This window comes from Trachypithecus francoisi, unplaced genomic scaffold (assembly GCF_009764315.1).
Source record: "Trachypithecus francoisi isolate TF-2019V2 unplaced genomic scaffold, Tfra_2.0 Lachesis_group1, whole genome shotgun sequence".
Taxonomy (NCBI): Eukaryota; Metazoa; Chordata; class Mammalia; order Primates; family Cercopithecidae; genus Trachypithecus; species Trachypithecus francoisi.
The window spans coordinates 124719437-124743613 of record NW_022681454.1 but is presented as its reverse complement, the minus strand read 5'-3'; the positions used below and the strand labels follow the sequence as shown (position 1 = coordinate 124743613).

The window sequence follows — 24177 nt, the reverse complement described above, 5'->3', positions numbered from 1 at the left end:
CGGCCATGACTATGGGGCTTTCTCAGCCACATGGACTGTTAAGTCCATTAAACCTCTTTCTTTTGTTTGCCCAGTATTGGGTATGTCTTTATCAGCAGTGTGAAAACAAACTAATACACTTGGCAAAGAATGTGTAAGTCTCCAGAAGCAATTGCAACATAAAGAAAAGAGACAAGTGGGACCTAATTAAACTAAAGAGCTTCTACACAGCAAAAAAAAAAAAAAGAAAGAAAGTAGCAACAGGCTGAGACAACCTACAGAAAGCAAGAAAAATATTCACAAACTTGCATTCAATAAAGGTCTAATATCCAGAATCTATAGTAAACTTAAACAATTTAACAAAAACCAAACAACCCCATTAAAAAACAGGCAAAAGATACAAAGAGGCAGCCTTCAAAAGAATAATAATCCCATCACCCAGGTCATGAGCATAGTACCCGATAGGTAGCCTTCTTAGAGATTCCTCCAGAATCTGTATTATTTGCACTCATTTCTATAATGACCATGTATTACTTTGTAATTTTAAAACAATCTAAATGAGGGCTTTAGCTAATATGTTGTCACTGTTTTGTTTTTAAATAGAGTAAAATAATCCTGTTTTTACCCACATCAGCAACTCACCTTCACCTAGGAACCTGTTTCATTCTAAGCCATGGTAGGAACTAAGCCACCAGAAGGCTACTTTCTTATTTATTTTTAAATTCTATTTTTGAGATGCAGTCTCACTCTGTCACCCAGGCTGGAGTGCAGTGCTGTGATCTTGGCTCACTGTAACCTCCCATCTCCCAGGTTCAAGTGATTCTCCTGTCTCAGCCCCGAGTAGCTGGGATTACAGGCGCACGCCACCATGCCCAGCTAATTTTTGTATTTTTAGTAGAGATGAGGTTTCACCATGTTGGCCAGGCTCGTGTTTTAAAAATATATATATACATTTTATATATTTAAATGAGAGTCTGCGTATAATAACAAACTCCTTCACCTTGAGTAATCAAGAAATCAGTGAACATGTGTATCACTTCCATAGTTGCATAACTGCTTTGCTTTGGATTCTAGACACTAAAACCCAATATTTCATCCCAATAATCATTCAAAAGATTTTTAAAGTTCCTAAGTATGTAAAGCACCATAGTGGCAGAGTTAAAGACAAACTACAGACTTAGACAATTCATATAATTTAAAATGTAATGTTTATAGGTTACTAGAATAAACTGTTTTGCTTTTATCTTGTTTAGTTCTTTGCCTTTTTGGGGGCGCTACATTTAATAATGGCATTTGCAGAGAGAGGGAAGTGGAAAAAAACCAGAAAGACCTGAAGAATTAGAGCTGGATGCAATGGTGCCCACCTATAGTCCCAGCTACTTGGAAGGCTGATGGGTAGAATCACTTGAGTCCAGGAGTTTGAGACTAGCTTGGCCAACAGTGAGATCCAGTCTCTTAAAAAAAAAAAAAGTCAGCCGGGAGCAGAGGCTCACACCCGTAATCCTAGCACTTTGGGAGGCCGAGGCAGGTGGATCACAAGGTCAGGAGATCGAGACCATCCTGGCTAACACGGTGAAACCTCGTCTCTATTAAAAATACAAAAAATTAGCTGGGTGTGGTGGCGGGTGCCTGTAGTCCCAGTTACTCAGGAGGCTGAGGCAGGAGAACGGCGTGAACCCGGGAGGTGGAGCTTGCAGTGAACCGAGATTGCACCACTGCACTCCAGCCTGGGCAACAAAGCGAGACTCCATCTCAAAAATAAAAAGTCTTGAAAAATTTACAAAGGATAAGACAAATTAGACCAAGTCAAAGAAAGAGAGAGACAGAAAAGAGGAAGTGAGATAAAGAAGTGAAGCTGGGGATGGTGGCTCAGGCCTATAATCCCAGCACTGTGGGAGGCTGAGGCGGGAGGATCCCTTGAGCCCAAGAATTCAAGACCAGCCTAGGCAACATAGAGAGACCTTGTTCTCTACAAATAATAAAAATATTAGTTGGTTGTGGTGGTGCATGCCTGTAGTCCCAGCTACTCAGGAGGCTGAGGTTGGAGGGTCACCGGAGCCTGGGAGTTCAAGACTGCAGTGAGCTATGATCGCACTACTGCACTCCAGCCTGAGCAATAGAGCAAGGTGGTCAAAAAAAAAAAAAAAAAAAACCCAAACAACAAAAAACAAACCAAAAAAAAAAAAAAAAACGAGGAGGAGGAGGAGAGGAAGAAGGTGGAGGAGGAGGAGGAGGAGAAGAAAGAGAAGGACAAGGAGAAGAAGGAAGAATAAAGAAGCAGGGAAAGTGGAACAGAAAGTAAGGAGGGAGGGAGATGAGAGCTAATAAGAAATGACTAAGTTTTTCTCTGAGCCAACAGCTGTTATGGTTACGTAGCTTTAATCACACATTTGCCTACTGCTGCTAGGTTGTACACTGCTTTTCTTAATCACTTGTTGCCTTTGACAAGGCTGAAAGCAGTACTCTACAAGTTTCAAACCACAAATTCCAAAAGGCAAATACCTAGCTTTTTGAGTCTAGAAGGAAGGCAGACTGAAGAGGGCTGAGATTCAAGGAAACTCTAATTTTAGTCATATGAAATGAGTATTCCTTCTACCCCGCCCTCAAAGAACTCCTTGTACTGATTCTGCCTAGTCTTTTGTTGTTACTTTTTCCTTTTTAAAATAAGAATATCCTTTTGACTGCCTAGTCTTTTGAAATGTAAGTCTTCAACACTCTTTCATCATATTTCCTGATCTCCAGAGAGTACAGTAAGATTGTGTATGTGGGCCGGGCGCGGTGGCTCAAGCCTGTAATCCCAGCACTTTGGGAGGCCGAGACGGGCGGATCACAAGGTCAGGAGATCGAGACCATCCTGGCTAACACGGTGAAACCCCGTCTCTACTAAAAATACAAAAACTAGCCGGGCGAGGTGGCAGGCGCCTGTAGTCCCAGCTACTCAGGAGGCTGAGGCAGGAGAATGGCGTGAACCGGGAGGCGGAGCTTGCAGTGAGCTGAGATCCGGCCACTGCACTCCAGCCTGGGAGACAGAGCCAGACTCCGTCTGGAAAAAAAAAAAAAAAGATTGTGTATGTGGCCGGGCGCAGTGGCTCAAGCCTATAATCCCAGCACTTTGGGAGGGGCCGAGACGGGCAGATCACGAGGTCAGGAGATCGAGACGATCATGGCTAACACGGTGAAACCTCATCTCTACTAAAAAAAAAATACAAAAAACTAGCTGGGCGTGGTGGTGGGCACCTGTAGTCCCAGCTACTCGAGAGGCTGAGGCAGGAGAAGGGCATAAACCCAGGAGGCGGAGCTTGCAGTGAGCTGAGATCTGGCCACTGCACTCCAGCCTGGGTGACAGAGCGAGACTCCGTCTCAAAAAAAAAAAAAGATTGTGTATGTACATCTGTATTAGATGCAAATCAATTAGAAAGTGTGTTGTGGTTAGTCAGTGACCCCGAACGGAGGGACTGGCTGGAGCCGAGGCAGAACATAAATTGTGAAGATTTCAGGGACATTTATCAGTTGCCAAAATTGATATATTTTTTTTTGAGGCCGAGTCTCTCGCTCTGTTGCCCAGGCTGGAGTGCAGTGGCCGGATCTCAGCTCACTGCAAGCTCCACCTCCCGGGTTTACACCATTCTCCTGCCTCAGCCTCCTGAGTAGCTGGGACTACAGGCACCCGCCACCTTGCCCGGCTAGTTTTTGTATTTTTTAGTAGAGACAGGGTTTCACCATGTTAGCCATGACGGTCTCAATCTCCTGACCTCGTGATCCGCCCGTCTTGGCCTCCCAAAGTGCTGGGATTACAGGCTTGAGCCACCGCGCCTGGCCAATTAATACTTTTATAATTTTTTACGCCTGTCTTTACTGCAATCTCTGAACATAAATTGTGAAGATTTCATGGACATTTGTCACTTCTCCAATCAATACTCTTCTAATTTCTTATGCCTGTCTTTAATCTCTTAATCACATTAGCTTCGTAAGCTGAGAATGTACATCACCTCAGGACCACTATTGTACAAATGGATTGTAAAACATGTGTGTTTGAACAATATGAAATCAGTGCACCCTGAAAAAGAACAGAATAACAGTGATTTTCAGGGAACAAAGGAAGATACCCATAAGATCTGACTACCTGCGGCGTCGGGCAGAATAGAGCCATATTTTTCTTCTTGCAGAAAGCGAGTAGGAGAAATATCGCTGAATTCTTTTCCCAGCAAGGAATAACCCTGGGGAAGGAATGCATTCCTAGGGGCAGGTCTATAGACAGCCACTCTGGGATTATCTGTCTTATGCGACTGAGATAAGGACTGAAATACACCCTGGTCTCCTGCAGTACTCTCAGGCTTACTAGGATTGGGAAATTCCAGCCTGGTAAATTCTAGTCAGACTGGTTGTCTGCTCTTGAATCCTGTTTCCTGTTAAGATGTTTATCAAGACAATGCATGCACAGCAGGACACAGACCCTCATCAGTAATTCTAATTTTGCCTTTGCCTGTGATCTTTATTGTCCTTTGAAGCATGTGATCATTGTGACCTACTCCCTGTTCATACACACCCTCCCCTTTCAAAATCCCTAATAAAAACTTGCTGGTTTTGTGGCTTGCGGTCGCCATCACAGTCCTACCAATATGTGATGACACCCCTGGAGGCCCAGCTGTAAAATTTCTCTCTTTGTACTCTTTATTTCTCAGATTGGCCAACACTTAGGGAAAACAGAAAGAATGTATGTTGAAATATTGGGGGCTGGCTCCCCCGATCAAAGTGAAAAGGTGAGTGAATACTATTTATTTGAACAGTTAAATTTTGGCTCTGCTCAAGTCATATCACATTAGTTTTATAAAAGATTTTAGCTAAATACTGGTTTTCCAGCACATATAAATAAATATGTAGCTGTCTACTCCTTTTCCTCTACTAGTCTACACTCCTTTCAACTTTAATTTCTTTATTCCTGCCTGTATCTTTCCAGTAAGCCCTAATTCAGATGTGAGAAGACGTTAAGTACCATATAGTTAAATAAATTACCTAAGGACAGGGAGCTGAGTGGCTGAGTCATGACTGAGACATAAGTCTTCCTTATGTTAGACACAGGGAATTACCAGTACCTACACAGAATTTTTTATAGCCAAGGAAAATTTTTATGCAATTTTTTTTTCCTTTTTAGAATGAGTAGAGAACTACTGAATGCCATTTATGCCATTTAAAGACAGTAAGAATGATTTTTAAAACATTGGCAAAAACTATTGTTGTAATCATTAGAAAAAAACAGAGCATAATATTAAAGTCTTATTTTTCCTGCTTATAACATTGAATTTACTAATTTAGTTACATACTTATATTTAAAATCATACATAAATATATTTAGATTTACTGCTGTTAAAATCATGAAAATAAAGTAGCAGTGAAAATTAAAGTATTATTTTTCCTGCTTATCTTTATTTTATTGATATGTATTTAATCAAATTTAATTTTTAATTTTATTTTTTATTTTTTTGAGACCAAGTCTCAAACTGTCGCCCAGGCTGGATTGCAGTGGCATGATCTCGGCTCACTGCAAGCTCTGCCTCCCGGGTTCACGCCATTCTCCTGCCTCAGCCTCCCGAGTAGCTGGGACTACAGGTGCCCGCCACCATGCCTGGCTAATTTTTTGTATTTTTTTGGTAGAGATGGGGTTTCACGGTGTTAGCCAGGATGGTCTCGATCTCCTGACCTCGTGATCCGCCCGCCTCAGCCTCCCAAAGTGCTGGGATTACAGGCGTGAGCCACCGCGCCCGGCCTAATTTTTATTTTTAAAGTTTAATGTATATATATTTAAAATCACATGAGTCTATTAATTTAGAAATACTGCTCTTTCTACTCTCTAATAAACCACTATTCTTTTAAAAATAAAAACTAGATGAGTAGTAAGCATGAAATCAGAACAGGAATTATCTACATTTCGTTATTTTAAGTAGTATCTTACTTCTTTGGTTCAATTTGGAATATGGCATAAAAGTAACATCTGAAGTAATGCTGAAAGGATAGCTGGTTTTGTTACACATACACACACAGATATATACATATACATACACACATATTTCTATAAATGGAATAAAATATCATGAAAACCTAGAGCAGTTTATTGGCAAGTATGCATAATTTAAAATGAGTGCCTGGTTGGGCCAAGTGGCTCAAGCCTGTAATCCCAGCATTTTGGGAGGCTGAGGCAGGTGAATCACTTGAGGTTAGGAGTTTGACACCAGCCTGGACCACATGGTGAAACCTCATCTCTACTGAAAATACAAAAATTAGCCAGGCGGGTGGACGTAGTGGCATGTGCCTATAATCCTAGCTATTAGGGAGGCTGAGGCATGAGAATCCCTTGAACCTGGGAGGCAGCGGTTGCAGTGAGCCAAGATCGTGCCACTGCACTCCAGCCTAGGCAACAGAGTGAGACTCCACCTCAAAAAATTTAACTAAATAAATAAATAAATACATAAAATGAGTGTTTTATCCCTAAATATTTGAGGAACCTAAACCCAATTATGTGAAAAATATTTTTACCTCTGATGCTGAGAAATGAAAATCGTATAGAAGACATATAAACTATCCTCGAAGGAATATTAATATTTTACCAGAAGATAAATATTAAATTTTCCTGAACTTTTATTACAATTCAATCTTGAGTAATATTTGAATACTAAATTATGCCATGTTACCATAAAATTATTTAAGGCTGCTTAAATGGACGTTTTCTTTTTGTTTTGTTTTGTTTGTTTTGAGACAGAATTTTCGCTCTGTCACCCTGGCTGGAGTGCAATGGCACGATCTCAGCTCACTGCAACCTTTGCCTTCCGGGTTCAAGCAGTTCTCCTGTCTCAGCCTCCGGAGTAGTTTGGATTACAGGCACCAGCCATCATGCCTGGCTAATTTTTGTAGAGACAGGATTTCACCATGTTGGCCAAACTGGCCTCGAACTCCTGACCTCAAGGTGATCTGCCTACCTTGGCCTCCCAAAGCGCTGGGATTATAGGCCTCCCAGAGCCACCACATCTGGCCTGAATGCTATGTTTTAAAATATTATAGTTCATTTGGAATTTTGACATAAGTACATTTCCAATATAGGCTGTCCAGAAGATACATCACAATTTCATGAGCTACTTTGCATTACATAGGGAAATCCATATTTTGTGATCTATAAATCCCATCACCACAGATCTTTAGCAGTCTTAAAACTGTTCTTTTAAGGGAAAAGAATGCTTGCAGTTTCCCTATTTCATTTACCTGATATATTTTTCTCTACCTCAATAAAAACTGAAAGTGTGAAAAAGAGACAGAATCACAAGTAATGAACCAAACAATAATAGGACAAATAGGCTTCTCCCTGTGGATTAATCTATACTTGGGATAGCCTTAAACTTTTCCAACTTATTTGACAATATGACCAAAAGTTTAAAATCTGCACAAATCTTATAAATACAGAAATTCCATGTTAAGCAACTTATGGCACAAAAATAATCAGAGTAGCAGGTAAGGAGATGTACATAAGGATGTTCATTGTGATGTTGTTTGTAAGAGTGAAAAACAATGCAACTTAAATGTGCACCATAAGGAATTAGTAAATTATGGTAGAGCCACAGTATGGAATACCAAACAGCCATTAATGATAATCAACTGCATATTCATTGATTAATTAGGTCAAAAAAAGAGTAAGTACAGTTGTATGTGAACACATAGGAGAAAGATTAGAATATACATAAAATAGTGGTTATCACTCATTGGTGGAATTACCAATGATTTTTTTTCTTTTTTCTTATTTGCATTTTCTAATGCAATGAGATAAATTGCTGCACAAAAATGACAGGGGGAAAGAAAGGGAAAGTAGACGTCAATGTGCATCACCTGGGAATTTATAGTCTTTCATCAAAATAAGTTATGCTTTAAATCTGACTAGAAATTGTTGAAAAAAGTATTATTTATGTTGTAAAAATATGACACTGCAGAGACAGGAAGTCAACTTGTTTCCCCATTCCTGTCACTAACTGGAAAGAACCCTTCCTCAATTTCCAACAGATGTTGAGGAGTACTTCTGAGTCTGAGTAAAATCACATAATTTTCCTCCTTTCTTTATGCTTTATAGCTTGTATAACTGTCCAGATAAGGTGGAGAATCTATGAGAAAGGGACACATAGTTCCAGGGAGTGAAGTGATGATATGTAAAAACTGAAAGTTTCTTTTCCTTCTATATCCTTTTGCCTACAGGCTAAAGAGCTACACATTCACTTATGTTTAAAAAAAATTTTTTTTTTTTTTGACACAGGACCGGTCATGCTCTGTCACTCACGCTGGAGTGCAGTGGTACAATTATAGCTCACTCTAACCTCGATCAGGCAATCTTCAGCCTTAGCCTCCTGAGTAGGTAAGACTAGAGGCACATGCCATCATGGCCAGAAAATTTATTTTCTGTTTTTTTTTGTAGAGACAGTGTCTTTCTATGTTGCCCAGGTTGACTTAATGCCTTTTTTTTTTTTTTTTTTGAGACGGAGTCTCGCTCTGTCACTCAGGCTGGAGTGCAGTGGCCAGATCTCAGCTCACTGCAAGCTCTGCCTCCCGGGTTTATGCCATTCTCCTGCCTCAGCCTCCCGAGTAGCTGGGACTACAGGCGCCCGCCACCTCGCCCGGCTAGTTTTTGTATTTTTTAGTAGAGACGGGGTTTCACCATGTTAGCCAGGATGGTCTCGATCTCCTGACCTCGTGATCCACCCGTCTCGGCCTCCCAAAGTACTAGGAGTACAGGCTTGAGCCACCGTGCCCGGCCACGACTTAATGTTTTTAATAAAGCATTAATAAGACAAAGCATATCTAAAACAGTTAAGGCTGGGTGCAGTGGCTCAAGTCTGTAACCTCAGCACTCTGGGGAGCAAAGGCAGGAGGATCACTTGAGCCCAGGAATTTGAGATCAGTCTGGACAATGTAGTGAGACTCCTATCTCTACAAAAAAAACTAAAAAAAAATTAGCCAGGTCTAATGACATCAGTCTACAGTCCCAGCTACTCAGGAGGCTGAGGTGAGAGGATCACTTGAGCCGGGCAGGTTGAGGGTGCAGTGAGCCTAGATAGCACCACTGCATCCTTGCCTGACTGACAAAGCAAGACTCTGTCAAACAAATAAATAAATACATAAACTAGCTACACGTTTATGTTTTTTATATTCCCTGCACACTATTTTCATTCTAAGATGGTGTTTCACTCTTGTCACCTAGCCTGGAGTCCAATGGCATGATCTCAGCTCACCGCAACCTCGGCCTCCCAGGTTCAAGTGATTCTCCTGCCTCAGCATCCCGAGTAGCTGGGATTACAGATGTCTGCCACCATGCCTGGCTAATTTTTTTTGTATTTTTAGTAGAGATGGGGTTTCACTATGTTGGCCAGGCTGGTCTCGAACTCCTGATGTCAGGTGATCCGCCCACCTTGGCCTCCCAAAGTGCTGAGATTACAGGTGTGAGCCACCGTGCTCAGTCTCATTCCTTATTTATCACTTTCAACAACCCTACGAGATTAAGTGTTATTAGTCCTACTTTATAAAGCCTGGTTCAGAGATTAAGTAATTGACCATAAGTAGTAGACTCAGGGTTCGATCCCAGATTTGTTTAATTCCAAAGTTCTAGCTCTTTCCACTACATGACATTGCTTGCCTTTCATTCAGAGGCTATCAACAGAAAAAAAATAGAAATTTAAAATAATGCCTTAGGGGTAACAAAATAATGGACAGCTGACTACAACTTTTAATCAGGTCTATCAAACCGCTCTTCGGTTAGTTTGCACTTTATAGGTTCACTTACAGGGTTGGTTAAAAGGTTAAGTAGGTTTCCATTACAGAATAATCTCTTCCTGACTGAAGAATTTTTCAAACGCCCATACATGTATCACTATTTTATCATTGCTATTGCAGACAAAATTTTTTTTTTTTTTGAGACGGAGTCTCACTCTGTCGCCCAGGCTGGAGTGCGGTGGCCGGAACTCAGCTCACTATAAGCTCCACCTCCTGGGTTTACGCCATTCTCCTGCCTCAGCCTCCCAAGTTGGGACTACAGGCGCCCGCCACCTCGCCCGGCTAGTTTTTTGTATATTTTAGTAGAGACGGGGTTTCACCGGCTTAGCCAGGATGGTCTCGATCTCCTGACCTCGTGATCCGCCCGTCTCGGCCTCCCAAAGTGCTGGGATTACAAGCTTGAGCCACCGCGCCTGGCCCAGACAAAATCTTAAAAGGAGAAAACACCTACTAACCAGAAACAGCAAATAGTTTATTATCAACAATGTAGGGGAAAAAAGTATTTTGTTCTTTTTAAATAAAATTAGTTATAACATAAAATAGAGAACTGTGTAAAGATCTAGGTTCAACACTGATTTAGAATTAAAAACAACTTAAAAAACCCATTATCAAGCCAGGCACAGTGGCTCACTCCTACTGTAATCCCAGCACTTGGGAGGCTGAGGTGGGCAGATCATTTGAGGTCAGGAGTTTGAGACCAGCCGGCCCAACATGTTGAAACTCCGTTCTACTAAAAATACAAAACTTAGCCGGGTATGGTGGCAGGTGCCTATAATCCCAGCTACTCCGCAGGCTGAGGCAGGAGAATCATTTGAACCCAGGAGGCGGAGGCTGCAGTGAGCACCACTGCTCTCCATCTAGCCTGGGCAACAGAGCGAGACTCTGGAGACTCTGTCTCTAGCCTGGGAGACAGAGTGAGATTCCATCCCAAAAACAAAACAAAACACAAACCATTAACAGTGGCTGAGTGTGGTGGCTCATACCTGTAATCCCAGCACTTTGGGAGGCGAGGCAGGTGGATCCCTTGAGACCAGGAGGTTGAGAACAGCCTGGCCGACATGGCAAAAGTCCATCTGTACTAAAAATAAAAAAATTAGCCGGGTATGGTGGCACACGCTCATAATCCCAGCTACTCAGGCGGCTGAGACATCAAAGTCGCTTGAACCTGAAAGGCAGAGCGTACAGTGGCAGCACTGCACTCCATCCATCCAGCCTGGGCAACAGAGCGAGACTCTGTCTCAACAAACAAACAAACAAACAATACCACTAACAAGACTGAGCTAGGAATAACCTCTGTGGCCGGGTGCAGTGGCTCAAGCCTGTAATCCCAGCACTTTGGGAGGCCGAGGCGGGTGGATCACGAGGTCAGGAGATCGAGACCATCCTGGCTAACATGGTGAAACCCCATCTCTACTAAAAATACAAAAAACTAGCCGGGCGTGGTGGCGGGCGCCTGTAGTCCCAGCTACTCGGGAGGCTGAGGCGGGAGAATGGCGTGAACCCGGGAGGCGGAGCTTGCAGTGAGCCGAGATCGCGCCACTGCACTCTAGCCTGGGCGACACAGCGAGATTCCGTCTCAAAAAAAAAAAAAAAAAGAATAACCTCTGTACTCTAACAAAGATCCAAAAAGCCAGTTTTCAACTATTGCATAATTAACCACTTAGGAACCTCAGCTATTTCAGAATATCTATTTACATTCTCAAACTGACATGCTAATTACATACCAATCCTGAGGCGCTTTACTTAGCTGAACTATGTAGTCTGTCTAGTCTAAGTTACCACATGTTTTTTAGTTTCTTCACTTAAAAGTACTTCTTCTTCCTATTATAAAATCAACACATGTACATGGTATTTTTTTTTTTTTTTTTTTTGAGACAGAGTCTCACTCTGTGGCCCAGGCTGGAGTGCAGTGGTACAATCTTGGCTCACTGCAACCTCCGTCTCCTGGGTTCAATCAATTCTCCTGCCTCAGCCTCCCAGGTAGCTGGGATTACAGGTGTCTGCCACCACACCTGGCTAATTTTTTGTATTTTTAGTAGAGATGGGGTTTCGCCATGTTGGCCAGGCTGGTCTAGAACTCCTGAACTCAAGTGATCCAACTGCCTTGTCCTCCCAAAGTGCTGGGACTACAGGCATAAGCCACCATGCCTGACCTAAAACTAAAAATTTTAAAGCCAAAAATCTCTCCACTCAGAGATAAGCAGAGTTTGTATATTCATATATATCCTTTGGAAACTTCTGTGTGATTATGTGTGCATACTTGTATATTTACAAAAATGGAACTAAAAAATCCTTTGTATTATCTTCTTAAGCTTTCACATATTGTGACCATATTTCCATGTCACTAATGGTATCCACAGTATGGATAATTAATCACCTACTGTTGAACATTTAGGCATTATCTTTTTTTTTTTTTTTGAGACGGAGTCTAGCTCTCTTGCCCGGGCTGGAGTGCAGTGGCCGGATCTCAGCTCACTGCAAGCTCTGCCTCCCGGGTTCATGCCATTCTCCTGCCTCAGCCTCCCGGGTAGCAGGGACTACAGGTGCCTGCCACCTCGCCCAGCTAGTTTTTTGTATTTTTTAGTAGAGACGGGGTTTCACCGTGTTAGCCAGGATGGTCTCGATCTCCTGACCTTGTGATCCGCCCATCTCGGCCTCCCAAAGTGCTGGGATTACAGGCTTGTGCCACCGCGCCCGGCCTGCATTATCTATTTTTTCCAACTATAAACAATGCCTCAATGAATATCCTTGTACATATACTCCTTATGTTCTTAGAAGAATTAAAATATCTTCTAATTCAGCCTTTTCAATAATTTAGGCCTGCCTTGTTACTCCTAATTTCAAATAACATAGTGTTGACATTATAATTTTAATGAACATAAATAACATATTAATTCATCTTTTTGAACAAAAAATTCTTACCTTGCAATAACAGATTCAATTGGCATGATATCAGGCACATAGTGAGCCATAGGGGAAACAAAGTGTCCATCTAAGATCTTACAATCTGATTGCTCTTCAATCTAAAAGAAAATCAAAACCAAGATGTATGCAAGAAAACTAAGATATCTTGGTCTATCATGGATGTTCTTCTAATAAAAAGTTCTATTCAATTAAAATCATGTTTTCAGCACCTACCATGTAAACTTTTTGTGCCACTGTACTTTATCATTAATTATTCTGTGTGCATAATCATTGAGTGTATTATAGGGTACATGTGATGTTTTGATACCGGCATACAAGTTGTAATGATCAAATCAGGGCAATTGGGGTATCCATCACCTGAAGCACCTATCATTTCCTTGTGTTAGGAACATTCCAATTTCACTCTTATTTCAAAATATACAATAAATTATTGTTAATTATAGTGACTCTATTATGCTATCAAATACTAGATCTTATTGATTCTAACTGTACATTTGCACCCATTAATCATCTCCATTCTATCTTCCCCTCCCTGCTACTTTTGTTAACCTCTGATAATCATCAATCTACTCTTCATCTCCATGAGTTCAATTTTTAAAAATATTTAGCTCCCACATGTGAGTGAAAACACATGAAATTTGTCCTTCTGTGACTGGCTTAATTTACTTAACACAATGTCCTTCAGTTCCATCCATGCTGTTGCAAAGGACAAGATTTCATTCTTGCTTATGATTGAATAATATTTCACTGCATATTTGTACATTTTCTTTATCCATTCATCTGCTGGTGAACACTTAGGTTGATTCTGTATCTTGGCTACTACGAACAGTGCTACAATAAACATGGGAGTGCTCATATCTCTTTGATACAGTGATTTCCTTTCTTTTTCATACATACCCAGTGGGGGGATTGCTGGGTCATATGGTAGTTCCAGTTTTAGCTTTTGAGGAAGTTCCATATTGTTCTCCACAGTGGTCGTACTAACTTACATTCCCACCAACAGTGAACGAGGTTTCCTCTTCCTCTTTCTCTACATCCTCACCAGCTTTTATTATTGCCTGTCTTTTGAATAAAAGCCATTTTAACTAGGGTAAATGATATATCACTGTAATTTTGATTTGCATTTCTCTGATGATTATGATGCTGAGCATTTTTTCATATACGTGGTTGGCCATGTGTATGTCTTCTTTTGAAAAATGTGAAATGTCGGCCAGGCGCGGTGGCTCACGCCTGTAATCCCAGCACTTTGGGAGGCCAAGGCAGGCAGATCACTTGAGGTCAGGAGTTCGAGACCAGCCTTACCAACATGGTGAAACCCTGTCTCTACTAACATACAAAAAATTAGCCTGACGTGATGGTGTGCGCCTATAGTTCCAGCTACTCAGGAGGCTGAGGCAGGAGAATCACTTGAACCCGGGAGGCAGAGGTTGCAGTGAGCCGACATTGAGCCACTGCGCTCCAGCCTGGCAACATAGCAAGACTCTGTCTCAAAAAAACAAAAGAAAAATGTAAAATGTCTATTCAGATCTTTTACCCATTTTAAAATCAGATTATGATTTTTCCCTATTAATTTATTTGAGCTCCTTATATTCCGGTTCTTAATTCCCTGTCAGATGAGTAGTTTGTAAACATTTTCTCTGATTCTGTGGACCACTGTGGTTTTTAAAGACATGGTTCCTGCCTATACACACTTCTTTTCCTTCCATATCCTTTACTATAATCTACTTGAAAAAATAAACTATAAATAAATCACATTCATACACTGACATGCAATAACTCAAAATAAACTACTTGTTAAGAGAATTCAACAACATTCAACAGTATAAAAATAATTGTTTACAAATTTCAAAAATAAGTTACCATAATCAAATAAGGGTTGACATCAAATATGTTACAATGGTTCAGTGTCAGGCAATCTGATGTAGAGTCATGTCAACGTAGTAAATGAGAAAAAAACATAATTTCTATATATATAAAAAACGCATTTGTTAACATTCAATACCTAAACTTATTCTCCCCTCCAGTAAGTATTTATTTTCTTTTTGTAGAGACAGGATCTTACTATGTTGCTCAGGCTAGTCTGGAACGCCCGGCCTCAAGCCTCCCAAAGTGTTGGGTATTAAGGCATGAGCCATTGTGTCTGGAGTAATTATTTCTTAAAAATTTCAGGTCAATAGTAAAAAAATTAAAGTAGCATTGAATTACCACATATTTTCATTCAAATCAGCAACAAAAACGTATCTGTGGATGATGTATATATCTAACTTTAAAAAAATTAATTAACTAATTAGTTAATTTTTGGGGAAACGGGGTCTCACTCTGTCACCCAGGCTGGAGTGCAGTGCTGCCATCCTGGCTCACTGTATGCTTCACCTCCCAGGGTTCAAGCAATCCTCCCACCTCAGCCTCCAGAGTAGCTGGAACTACAGGCATACCACCACACCCAGCTAATTTTTACATTTTTTTGGTAAAGACAGGGTTTTGCCATGTTGCCCAGGATGGTCTCAAACTCCTGGACTCAAGCAATCTGCCCGACTTGGCCTCCCAAAGTGCTAGGATTACAAGCTAGCTTTTTTTGTTTTGTTTTGTTTTGAAACAGTCTTACTTTGTTGTCCAGGCTGGAGTGTGCTGGCGCGATCTCGGCTCACCGCAACCTCCGCCCCCCCGGGTTCAAGCGATTCTCCTGCCTCAGCCTCTCGAGTAGTTGGAATTACAGGCGCACATCACCATGCCCGGCTAATTTTTTTTATTTTTAGTAGAGACGGGGTTTCACCATATTAAAAACCACCAGGCTGGTCTCAAACTTCTGAGCTCACATGATCCACCCATCTCGGACTCCCAAAGTGCTAGGATTACAAGTGTGAGCCACTGCACCCAGGACAAGCTAGTTTTTTAAAAAATAAATTCTAGGTCAGGTGCAGTGACTCACACCTGTAATCCCAGTACTCTGGGAGGCCGAGGTGGGCAGATCTCTCGAGCCCAGGAATTCAAGATCAGCCCGAGCAACATGGCAAAAACTCTTTCTCTACAGAAAATACAAAAATTAGCTGAACGTGGTGGCATGTAGCTGTGGTCCCAGCTACATATGAGGCTGAGGTGGGAGGATCACTGGAGTCCAGGAGGTCACGGCTGCAGTGAGCCATGACTGCTCCACTGCAGTGCAGCTGGGTGACAGAGTGAGACCTTGTCTCAAAACAAAACAACATTTTGTTTTGTTTACACACACAAAATTTTTTTTTGTAATCAGCTGGACAAATGTCATCTATTAAATGACTCACATATTTTTGCAACTGACTTAAAACACTACCATTACTATGTACTAAACATTCATATATTTCTGCCAGTTATTTTAAATCCTTCATTAGGTCTTATTTGCCTACCTTTTATTTCTGCACCCATATCATGCTGTGTTGATAACTGCAGCATTTTAATACTCATTGTTATATGACTGAACTAGTCTTTGTTTACAACTCTTCCTTTCCAGAGTATTCTCGATCTGATTTTACTCTCAGCATTTTCTCAAAATAATTTTAGGATGCTTTTATGAATGTAGGTTCCATGTTCAATACTTTAATTGAAATTGCATTACATTTTTAAAAATGCTTAAGGAGACATAATATCTCTATAAAACTGAATTTTTTTTTTTTTTTGAGACGGAGTCTCGCTCTGTCGCCCAGGCTGGACTGCAGTGGCCGGATCTCAGCTCACTGCAAGCTCCGCCTCCCGGGTTCACTCTATTCTCCTGCCTCAGCCTCCCGAGTAGCTGGGACTACAGGCGCCCGCCACCTCGTCCGGCTAGTTGTTTGTATTTTTTAGTAGACATGGGGTTTCACCGTGTTAGCCAGGATGGTCTCGATCTCCTGACCTCGTGATCCACCCGTCTCGGCCTCCCAAAGTGCTGGGATTACAGGCTTGAGCCACTGCTTCCAGCTAAAACTGAATTTTTAATCCAAAAAACTTTCCAATTTAGTTTTGTATGCCTATTAGTATAGTTTTAAAGTGTTCTTCTTATGTATTCATTTTTATTTATTTATTTTTATTTTTTGAGTCTTGCTCTGTCACCCAGGCTAGAGTGCAGTGAGTGCTATCTCAGCTCACTGCAACCTCTGCCTCCCAGATTCAAGCAATTCTCCTGCTTCAGCCTCCTGAGTAGCTGGGACTACAGGCATGTACCAGCATGCCTGGCTAATTTTTTTGTATTTTTAGTAGAGATGGGGTTTTGTCATGTTGGCCAGACTGGTCTCAAACTTCTGACTTCAAGTGATCCATGTTCCTCGGCCTCCCCAAGTGCTGGGATTACAGGCGTAAGCCACCACACTCAACCCTTTTATGTATTTTACGAGAATAAGTTATTTGATAAAGCAGCAGCACAAACTAATACATTATTAATTTTTTTTTTTTTTTTAGACAGGGTCTCACTCTGTTGCCCAGACTTGAGTACAGAGGCATGATCTCAGCTCACTGCAACCTCTGCCTCCTAGGCTCAAGCAATTCTGCTGCCTCTGCCTCCCAAGTAGCTGGGATTACAGGCATGCACCACCATGCCCAGCTAATTTTTGTATTTTTAGTTGAGACGGGGTTTCACCATGTTGGCCAGCCTGGTCTTGAACTCCTGACCTCAAATGATCCACCACCTCAGCCTCCCGAAGTGCTGAGATTACAGGCGTGAGCCACCGCACCCAGCCCATTATTAATTATTAATAAAGGAAGCAGAACAAACTAATGTTAAAGGGAAAAATAATGCAACAAATTAGCGTTCTGATAGCTGGCAACTTGGTAAGAAAAGACAATTTCAGAATTACACATATTATACATAACATGGATTTTAAAATTAAGCAAGATACAACCCAACAATAAAAAGATGGAGAACTCAACGTAAAAAGGAGCAAAGGTTTGAAAAGACAGTTCTCCAAAGAAGGTATACAAATGGCCAATTCACACTTGAAAAGATGTTCAGCCTCACAGCCATTAGGGCGTAGTCGAAACTACAAGGAAATACTTTTATACCCACTATGATGACTTGGACAAGTACAAAGTTGGTGTGTATGGCAAAATCAGAATGTTTATTCACTACTGGTGGGAATATAAAATAGTATAGTCACTTTGGAAAACAGTTTGTTAGTTATCAAACTTATGATAACTTAGAGTTATCATCATATGACCCAATAATTAAACTCTTCAGTATACACAAGAGAACTAAAAACATACGTTCACACAAAAACTCATACTTGAGTATTCATAGCAGAACTATTTATAATAGCCAAAAAGTGAAAACAACCCAAATGTCCATCAATTTATGAATGGATAAGCAAACTGTGATATACAATACAATAGAATATTATTTAGCTATACAAAAGGATAGTTTTCCTTGAATGTTCTGATGCTGTAAAAAAAAAAAAAAAAACCAAAAAGAAGTACTGACACATGCTACAACATGGATGAACCTTGAAAACATTACGCTAAGTGAAGAAGCCAGATAAAAAAAGCTACATATTGCATGATTCCATTTATAAGAAATGTCCACAGTAGGAGAACCCATAGAGACAGAGGGTAGACTAGTGATTGCCAGCAGGTGGCGGAAGAGGCAAGGGAAAGTGACAGCTAATGGATACAGGATTTCTTTCTAGGACAATGAAAATACTCTAGAATTAGTGACAATGTTGATGGCTGCACATCTTGGTAATATAATTTAAAAACCATTCAATTGTATATTGTAAAAGGGTGAATTTTATCTCAATTGCTTTTTTTTTTTCCTTGTGACGGAGTCTCGCTCTGTCGCCGGGCTGGAGTGCTGTGGCGCAATCTCGGCTCACTGCAACCTCCGTATCCTGGGTTCAAGCGGTTCTCCTGCCTCAGCTTCCCGAGCAGCTGGAACTACAAGTGTGCGCCAGCACGCCCAGCTCATTTTTTTATTTTTCTTTTAGTAGAGATGGGGTTTCACCATGTTGGCCAGTATGGTCTTGATCTCTTCACCTCACGATCCTCTCGCCTCGGCCTCCCAAGTGCTGGGATATCCTTGTCTCAGTTTTTAAAAACTAAGGGTAGTGGATCAGTAAGAACGCATTCCAAAATCTTAACAGCAATTCACTCTTGGGAGGGAAATGGAATTAGGTAGTGGAAAGTGGCAGAGATTAAAGGAGATTTTTTTTTTAAACTTGGTACATTAAAAATTTTTTTAAGTTTATAATTTTTTAATAGAAAAAATATAGAGGATAAAAATATTTGGCAAAATTTGAGGGTACACGGAGAAATGTTATTAATTCAGAAGATACAGAAAGAACTTCTATGATGTAGAGGAGGGGTTTTCAATCTATAAAATTTTGTTCTTAGCAGTCGAACTCTTTTGAAAAGAGAAATCTAAAGATATCCAAAACATATGAGATGCAAGTACAGTTACTTTGGTTGAAGGGGAGTGAGGGATGTGTGAAGCTTGCCTATTTGTATCCCCTCTCCAACAATACATCAAAGTATGCAATTACATAAACCTAGAAATATTTTACAGAAAACCAGGTGCCTCCTCTAAAAAAAAAAGATTTCAAAAACATCCTTGTCTTCTCTAATTTTATCGCTTTTTCTTTCTACCATTCTCTCAGGAATTAACTGTATCCCATAATATTTTCCTGGTGTTATTTAACAGTTGTTTGCTAATAATTTCTTATGTGTTGACTCTCCAACTAGATTACTCCCCTTTAATACTCACTATTCTTCTGTAATGTTGAGTAGTTTAACCCTCCTGAGCCTAAAGACAGAAAATGAGATCCAGAAATATCCAGCCTAAATACTTCTCTCTCTCTCTCTCTCTCTATATATATATTTTTTGAGACGGAGTCTCGCTCTGTCACCCAGGCTGGAGTGCTGTGGCCGGATCTCAGCTCACTGCAAGCTCCGCCTCCCGGGTTCACGCCATTCTCCTGCCTCAACCTCCCACGTAGCTGGGACTACAGGCGCCGCCACCTCGCCCGGCTAGTTTTTTTGTAGTTTTTAGTAGAGACGGGGTTTCACCGTGTTAGCCAGGATGGTCTCGATCTCCTGACCTCGCGATCCGCCCGTCTCGGCCTCCCAAAGTGCTAGGATTACAGGCTTGAGCCACCGCGCCCAGCCTTCTCTATATATTTAGACAAGTAATAAACATATGCTCCCAAATATACGTGAACGTAGTTATTAACAACATCCAGTTAGTGCACAGATAGAATTATTTGTTTGTTTATTTTTGAGACGGAGTTTCACTCTTGTCGTCCAGGCTGGACTGCAATGGCATGATCTTGGCTCACTGCAACCTCCACCTCCCGGGTTCAAGTGATTCTCCTGCCTCAGCCTCCTGAGTAGCTGGGATTATAGGCATGCGCCCCCATGCCCGGCTAATTTGTATTTTTTTAAAGTAGAGACGGGGTTTCTCCACGTTGGTCAGGCTGGTCTAGAACTCCCAACCTCAGGTGATCCACCTGCCTCCGCCTCCCAAAGTGCTGGGATTACAGGCATGAACCACTGCGCTCGGCCCACAAATAGTATTCTTTAAATATGAAATGAAAAATCCATACTGCACTCATATTTTAGTTTATTGTTGTTATACTCCAATATGTAATCTATTCTTAGACATATTTATGTCAAACCACAATTCCTATAACTGTTTTTCTCTTATTTGAATACCTTATCAATGTGTACTGGATAATCGCTTGAAACCAGATTCTGGCATCTCTCTCGATTTCCAATCATCTTTCTGAATTCAAAGAGTCTATTATGGGAAAGAAGACAAAAAGGAAAAAATTAATATTTATATCACCTACTAGGCATATTATAATTGAGACTAATTAACAGTAATTAAAAATTAGCAAATCTAGTTCATAAGCCATATTAAAATTTAATTTTGATCATTAAAGAAAGAGATTAGGCTGTTTTTTCCCAAACTGAACACTTTTTTCAGAAAAATGCGAGAAACAATATTGTTCAGAAAGTAATTAATACATACAAGACTCAAAATTAAAGGCACCAATGCTGAAAATTCATTTTCTTTTTTTTTTTTTCCGAGACGGAGTCTTGCTTTGTCACCCAGGCTAGAGTGCAGTGGTGCGATCTCACTTCACCGCAACCTCTGCCTTCCGGGTTCAAGCAATCCTGCCTCAGCCTCCCGAGTAGCTGGGATTACAGGCATACGCCACCATACCTGGCTAATTTTTGTATTTATTTTTTTGAGACAAGAGTCTCACACTGTCGCCCTGGCTGGTGTGCAGTAGTGCGATCTCGGTTTGCTGCAACCTCCCCCACCCGGGTTCAAGCGATTCTTCGGCCTTAGCCTCTGGAGTAGCTAAGATTACAGGTGCCCGCCACCACGCCCGGCTAATTTTTTGTATTTTTAGTAGAGACGGGATTTCACTACATTAGCCAGGCTGTTCTTGAACTCCTGACATCATGATCCGCCTGCCTCGGCCTCCCAAAGTGCTGGAATTACAGAGTGAGCCAGCGCGCCTGGCTAATTTTTTTGTTTTTAGTAGAGACGGTTTTACCATGTTGGCCAGGTCAGTCTGGAACTTCCGACTTCGTGATCCGCCCACCTCAGTCTCCCAAAGTGCTGGAATTACAGGAGTGAGCTACCAATCCTGGCCGAAAATTCATTTTCTTAAGTCCAGATTTTCCTATGAGCTACAGTGTATTCCAGTTTTGAAGTCATTACAAATTCGGGTTACCCAAGAAGACTCAATCCTTGGAAACTACATATAATTCTTATCAGCTTAATAATTACTGAAGTAAAAAATCTACCCTGTGTTTCTGAGAGCTATTTTAAAAATCTGAATTATTTTAAAAATAGTACAATTTATGATATGGGCTAAAATTTAAGAGAAATAACTAAAAAGACAAAAGTAAAAAGGAAATAATTGCATTTTACATAGTTTAATGTCTAATTTGCTGGACAAATGCTCTGTATTTGAGAGTAAGGGATTTTATAACAAAGTTTTAAATGTTCATTAAAACAACAAATTCAGAACAAGTATTCAGGAAAAAAAAATTGCTTGCCTTTTGAGATCTTCTGGCCTTCCCCATCCTCTGATAAAAAGTTTTGTTAGGAGAAGTCTCCGGTATAAAATATCTAACTTGCTCACACCCATCAGTAGCAAACAAGCATCTATAAAACAAAATTAAAATGGTTTTAAAATGTTTTATTTTTTTCAAGGCAGCAGGTCAATTCTCTAACCATTTCTTTGACTATCATGTAAAATTAAAGATTCAGACTAAATTCTTGAATTAATTCCTTTGGAAACAAAATACAAGATTTTGGGGAAAAAAAGAGCTGGGTTGAAAAGAGAGAAGATGTACACTCTTGAACTTCACTAAACTGTGAATTCCTCTAAGGTAGGATCTTCCCATCCTCCATACAGTTGCTGAAATAAGTACCCTCTATTTGCTGGAAAAAAATAGTAGGGGAACATGTGATAGTATATTATCTGCCAGGCGCCGCTATTTTAAGAACTACAAACACATGCACAGGTTCTCATAAAACCTACCAACAATTTTGAGGAAGGATTTATTATCCCAATTATATAGACAAGAAAACTGAAGCACAGATAATTTACTCAAGGTCACACAACTAGTGGGAAACATAGCTAAGATTCAATTCCAGGCACACAGCTCAACATCTAACTACGACACTACACTCTCTACTATACTACAGTGAACGAAAAATAATAATCACTGCTACTACTTTCATACCATTTATCTATCTTCTCAAATATTTCCAAAGATTTTTAAGTATCTACCTCCATCTTGTCAAACTGAATGGTAAGATTTTGATTTGTGGATGAAACCTGACTCAGATTCAGGGTTTACTCTACTTAGATAAATGAAAAATGAAAATCTGCATTTCCTTTTTCAATTGTTTTTTCTCAGATCTTAGGAAATCTGCATTTCCATCAATGAGCTTTAAGAAGTACTTATCCATTTCTTCAGATTTTTTTGAAACCATTCCTTTTATCTTCTATTTTTACTTTTTCATTTTTTAATAACCTGCAAGTCCAACTTAATATCCTCTGTTTGCCTAGGTATAGAATGTAACCCACCATCAATTGGGCTGGCATTTAAGTTTTTTTATGGTTGGACCAGCAAAACCAAGTCATTCATACTGCCTTTTATAATTCTCAGTACCAAGAGGAAACATTTACTAGCTAATGTACTTGTTAGACAAGACAACCTATAGCCAGAGTATAGGATTGTTTTTTTGAAAGCACCCCTCTCTCTTTTTCCCAGTTTCCATGTACTCTTCAATGACTCTTTGATAAATGTGTGGTTTAGACATAACAATGTTTGAAAAAATGTATTGCATACACAGTTTTGTTATTATACTATTTATGTCTACCACTATACATAAACAAACTGGTATTCATTACTAGAGTCCTATAAATTACCATCCATCCAGTGTTAAGTGCAGTTCACCATAGATGAACCATCCCTGGGATGGTTAATAAGTTCCTGAACTTGTAAGACTATGTATGATTTTTTTCATTCAACAAATATTCATTAACTGCTTATTATATTCCAATCATTATTTTAGGCCCTGTGCCACAAAAATGACAAAGGAATGGTCTTGTTCTCATTGATCTTAGATTTTAGTGGAGGGAAGATAATTAAAAGTTTTCAAAAATCTATCTATCAAAATAAGTAAGAGTAGAAGATAACAACACTGATGAAAATGAAACAAGGCAATGTGGTAACAACTAAAGGGCTCTTCTGATAATTTAAAAAAATCTTTGAAGAGGTACCAAAAAGGCAATACAGATGCTCCTCAACCTACAATGGGATTGCATCCCAATAAACCCATCATAAGTAAAAAAAAATCATATGTGCAATATACATTTAATACCCTGACAAACCTATGGTCAAGTCAAAACAATCATAAGCCAAACCATCGTAAGTTAGAGACTGTATGTATTTAAGCCAATAGCTACATGACAAGGAGCACTCAAGTCTTTAAATTGCAAATCTCATTAAAATCATACACCTCTTGAAATCTACCCATTACTATGTTCCAGTGAAATTCGTTGAAAATTACCTACTCAGTGGGTAAAGCACAGGTAGAGATAATTCATATAAGGGAAAGGAAAGAAAAAATAATTACATACTCTGTTTTTAAATTAAAAAATGCTCACTGTAAAATTCTTAAATTCACCAATATGAAGGTATGTATAGTAAAAATGGGGAAAACAATCCCCTTCCAATCAGTTTTTTTTTTTTTTTTGAGAGGGAGCCTCACTGTTGCCCAGGCTGGAGTGCAGTGACGGGATCCCAAGCTCACTGCAACCTCCGCCCCCTGGGTTCAGGCAATTCTCCTGTCTCAGCCTCCTGAGTAGCTGGGACTACAGGCACCCACCACCATCCCCAGCTAATTTTTGTATTTTCAGTAGAGATGGGGTTTCACCATGTTGGCCAGGCTGGTCTTGAACTCCTGAACTCAGGTGATCCGTCTGCCTTGGCCTCTCAAAGTGTTGG

At 40.3% G+C, this 24177-nt stretch overlaps 1 protein-coding gene across 9 annotated transcripts in view; it reads right to left on the bottom strand.

Annotated features, from left to right (window-relative positions):
• Nucleotides 1–24177, bottom strand: part of ABHD18 (abhydrolase domain containing 18) — a 69902-nt gene that overhangs the window by 34070 nt on the left and 11655 nt on the right. For 7 of the 9 annotated variants that reach the window (XM_033215221.1, XM_033215227.1, XM_033215228.1 and 4 more), the window contains 3 exons: nucleotides 21712–21820; nucleotides 20350–20434; nucleotides 12700–12800 (listed from right to left, as the gene is read on the bottom strand). In XM_033215221.1, the coding sequence (XP_033071112.1) occupies nucleotides 12700–12800; nucleotides 20350–20434; nucleotides 21712–21803 (278 nt within the window). In that variant the 5' untranslated portion in view covers nucleotides 21804–21820. Of the gene's footprint in view, nucleotides 1–12699; nucleotides 12801–20349; nucleotides 20440–21711; nucleotides 21821–24177 lie in introns of those variants that run through there. The other 2 variants (XM_033215229.1, XM_033215230.1) reach the window with 2 other exon arrangements.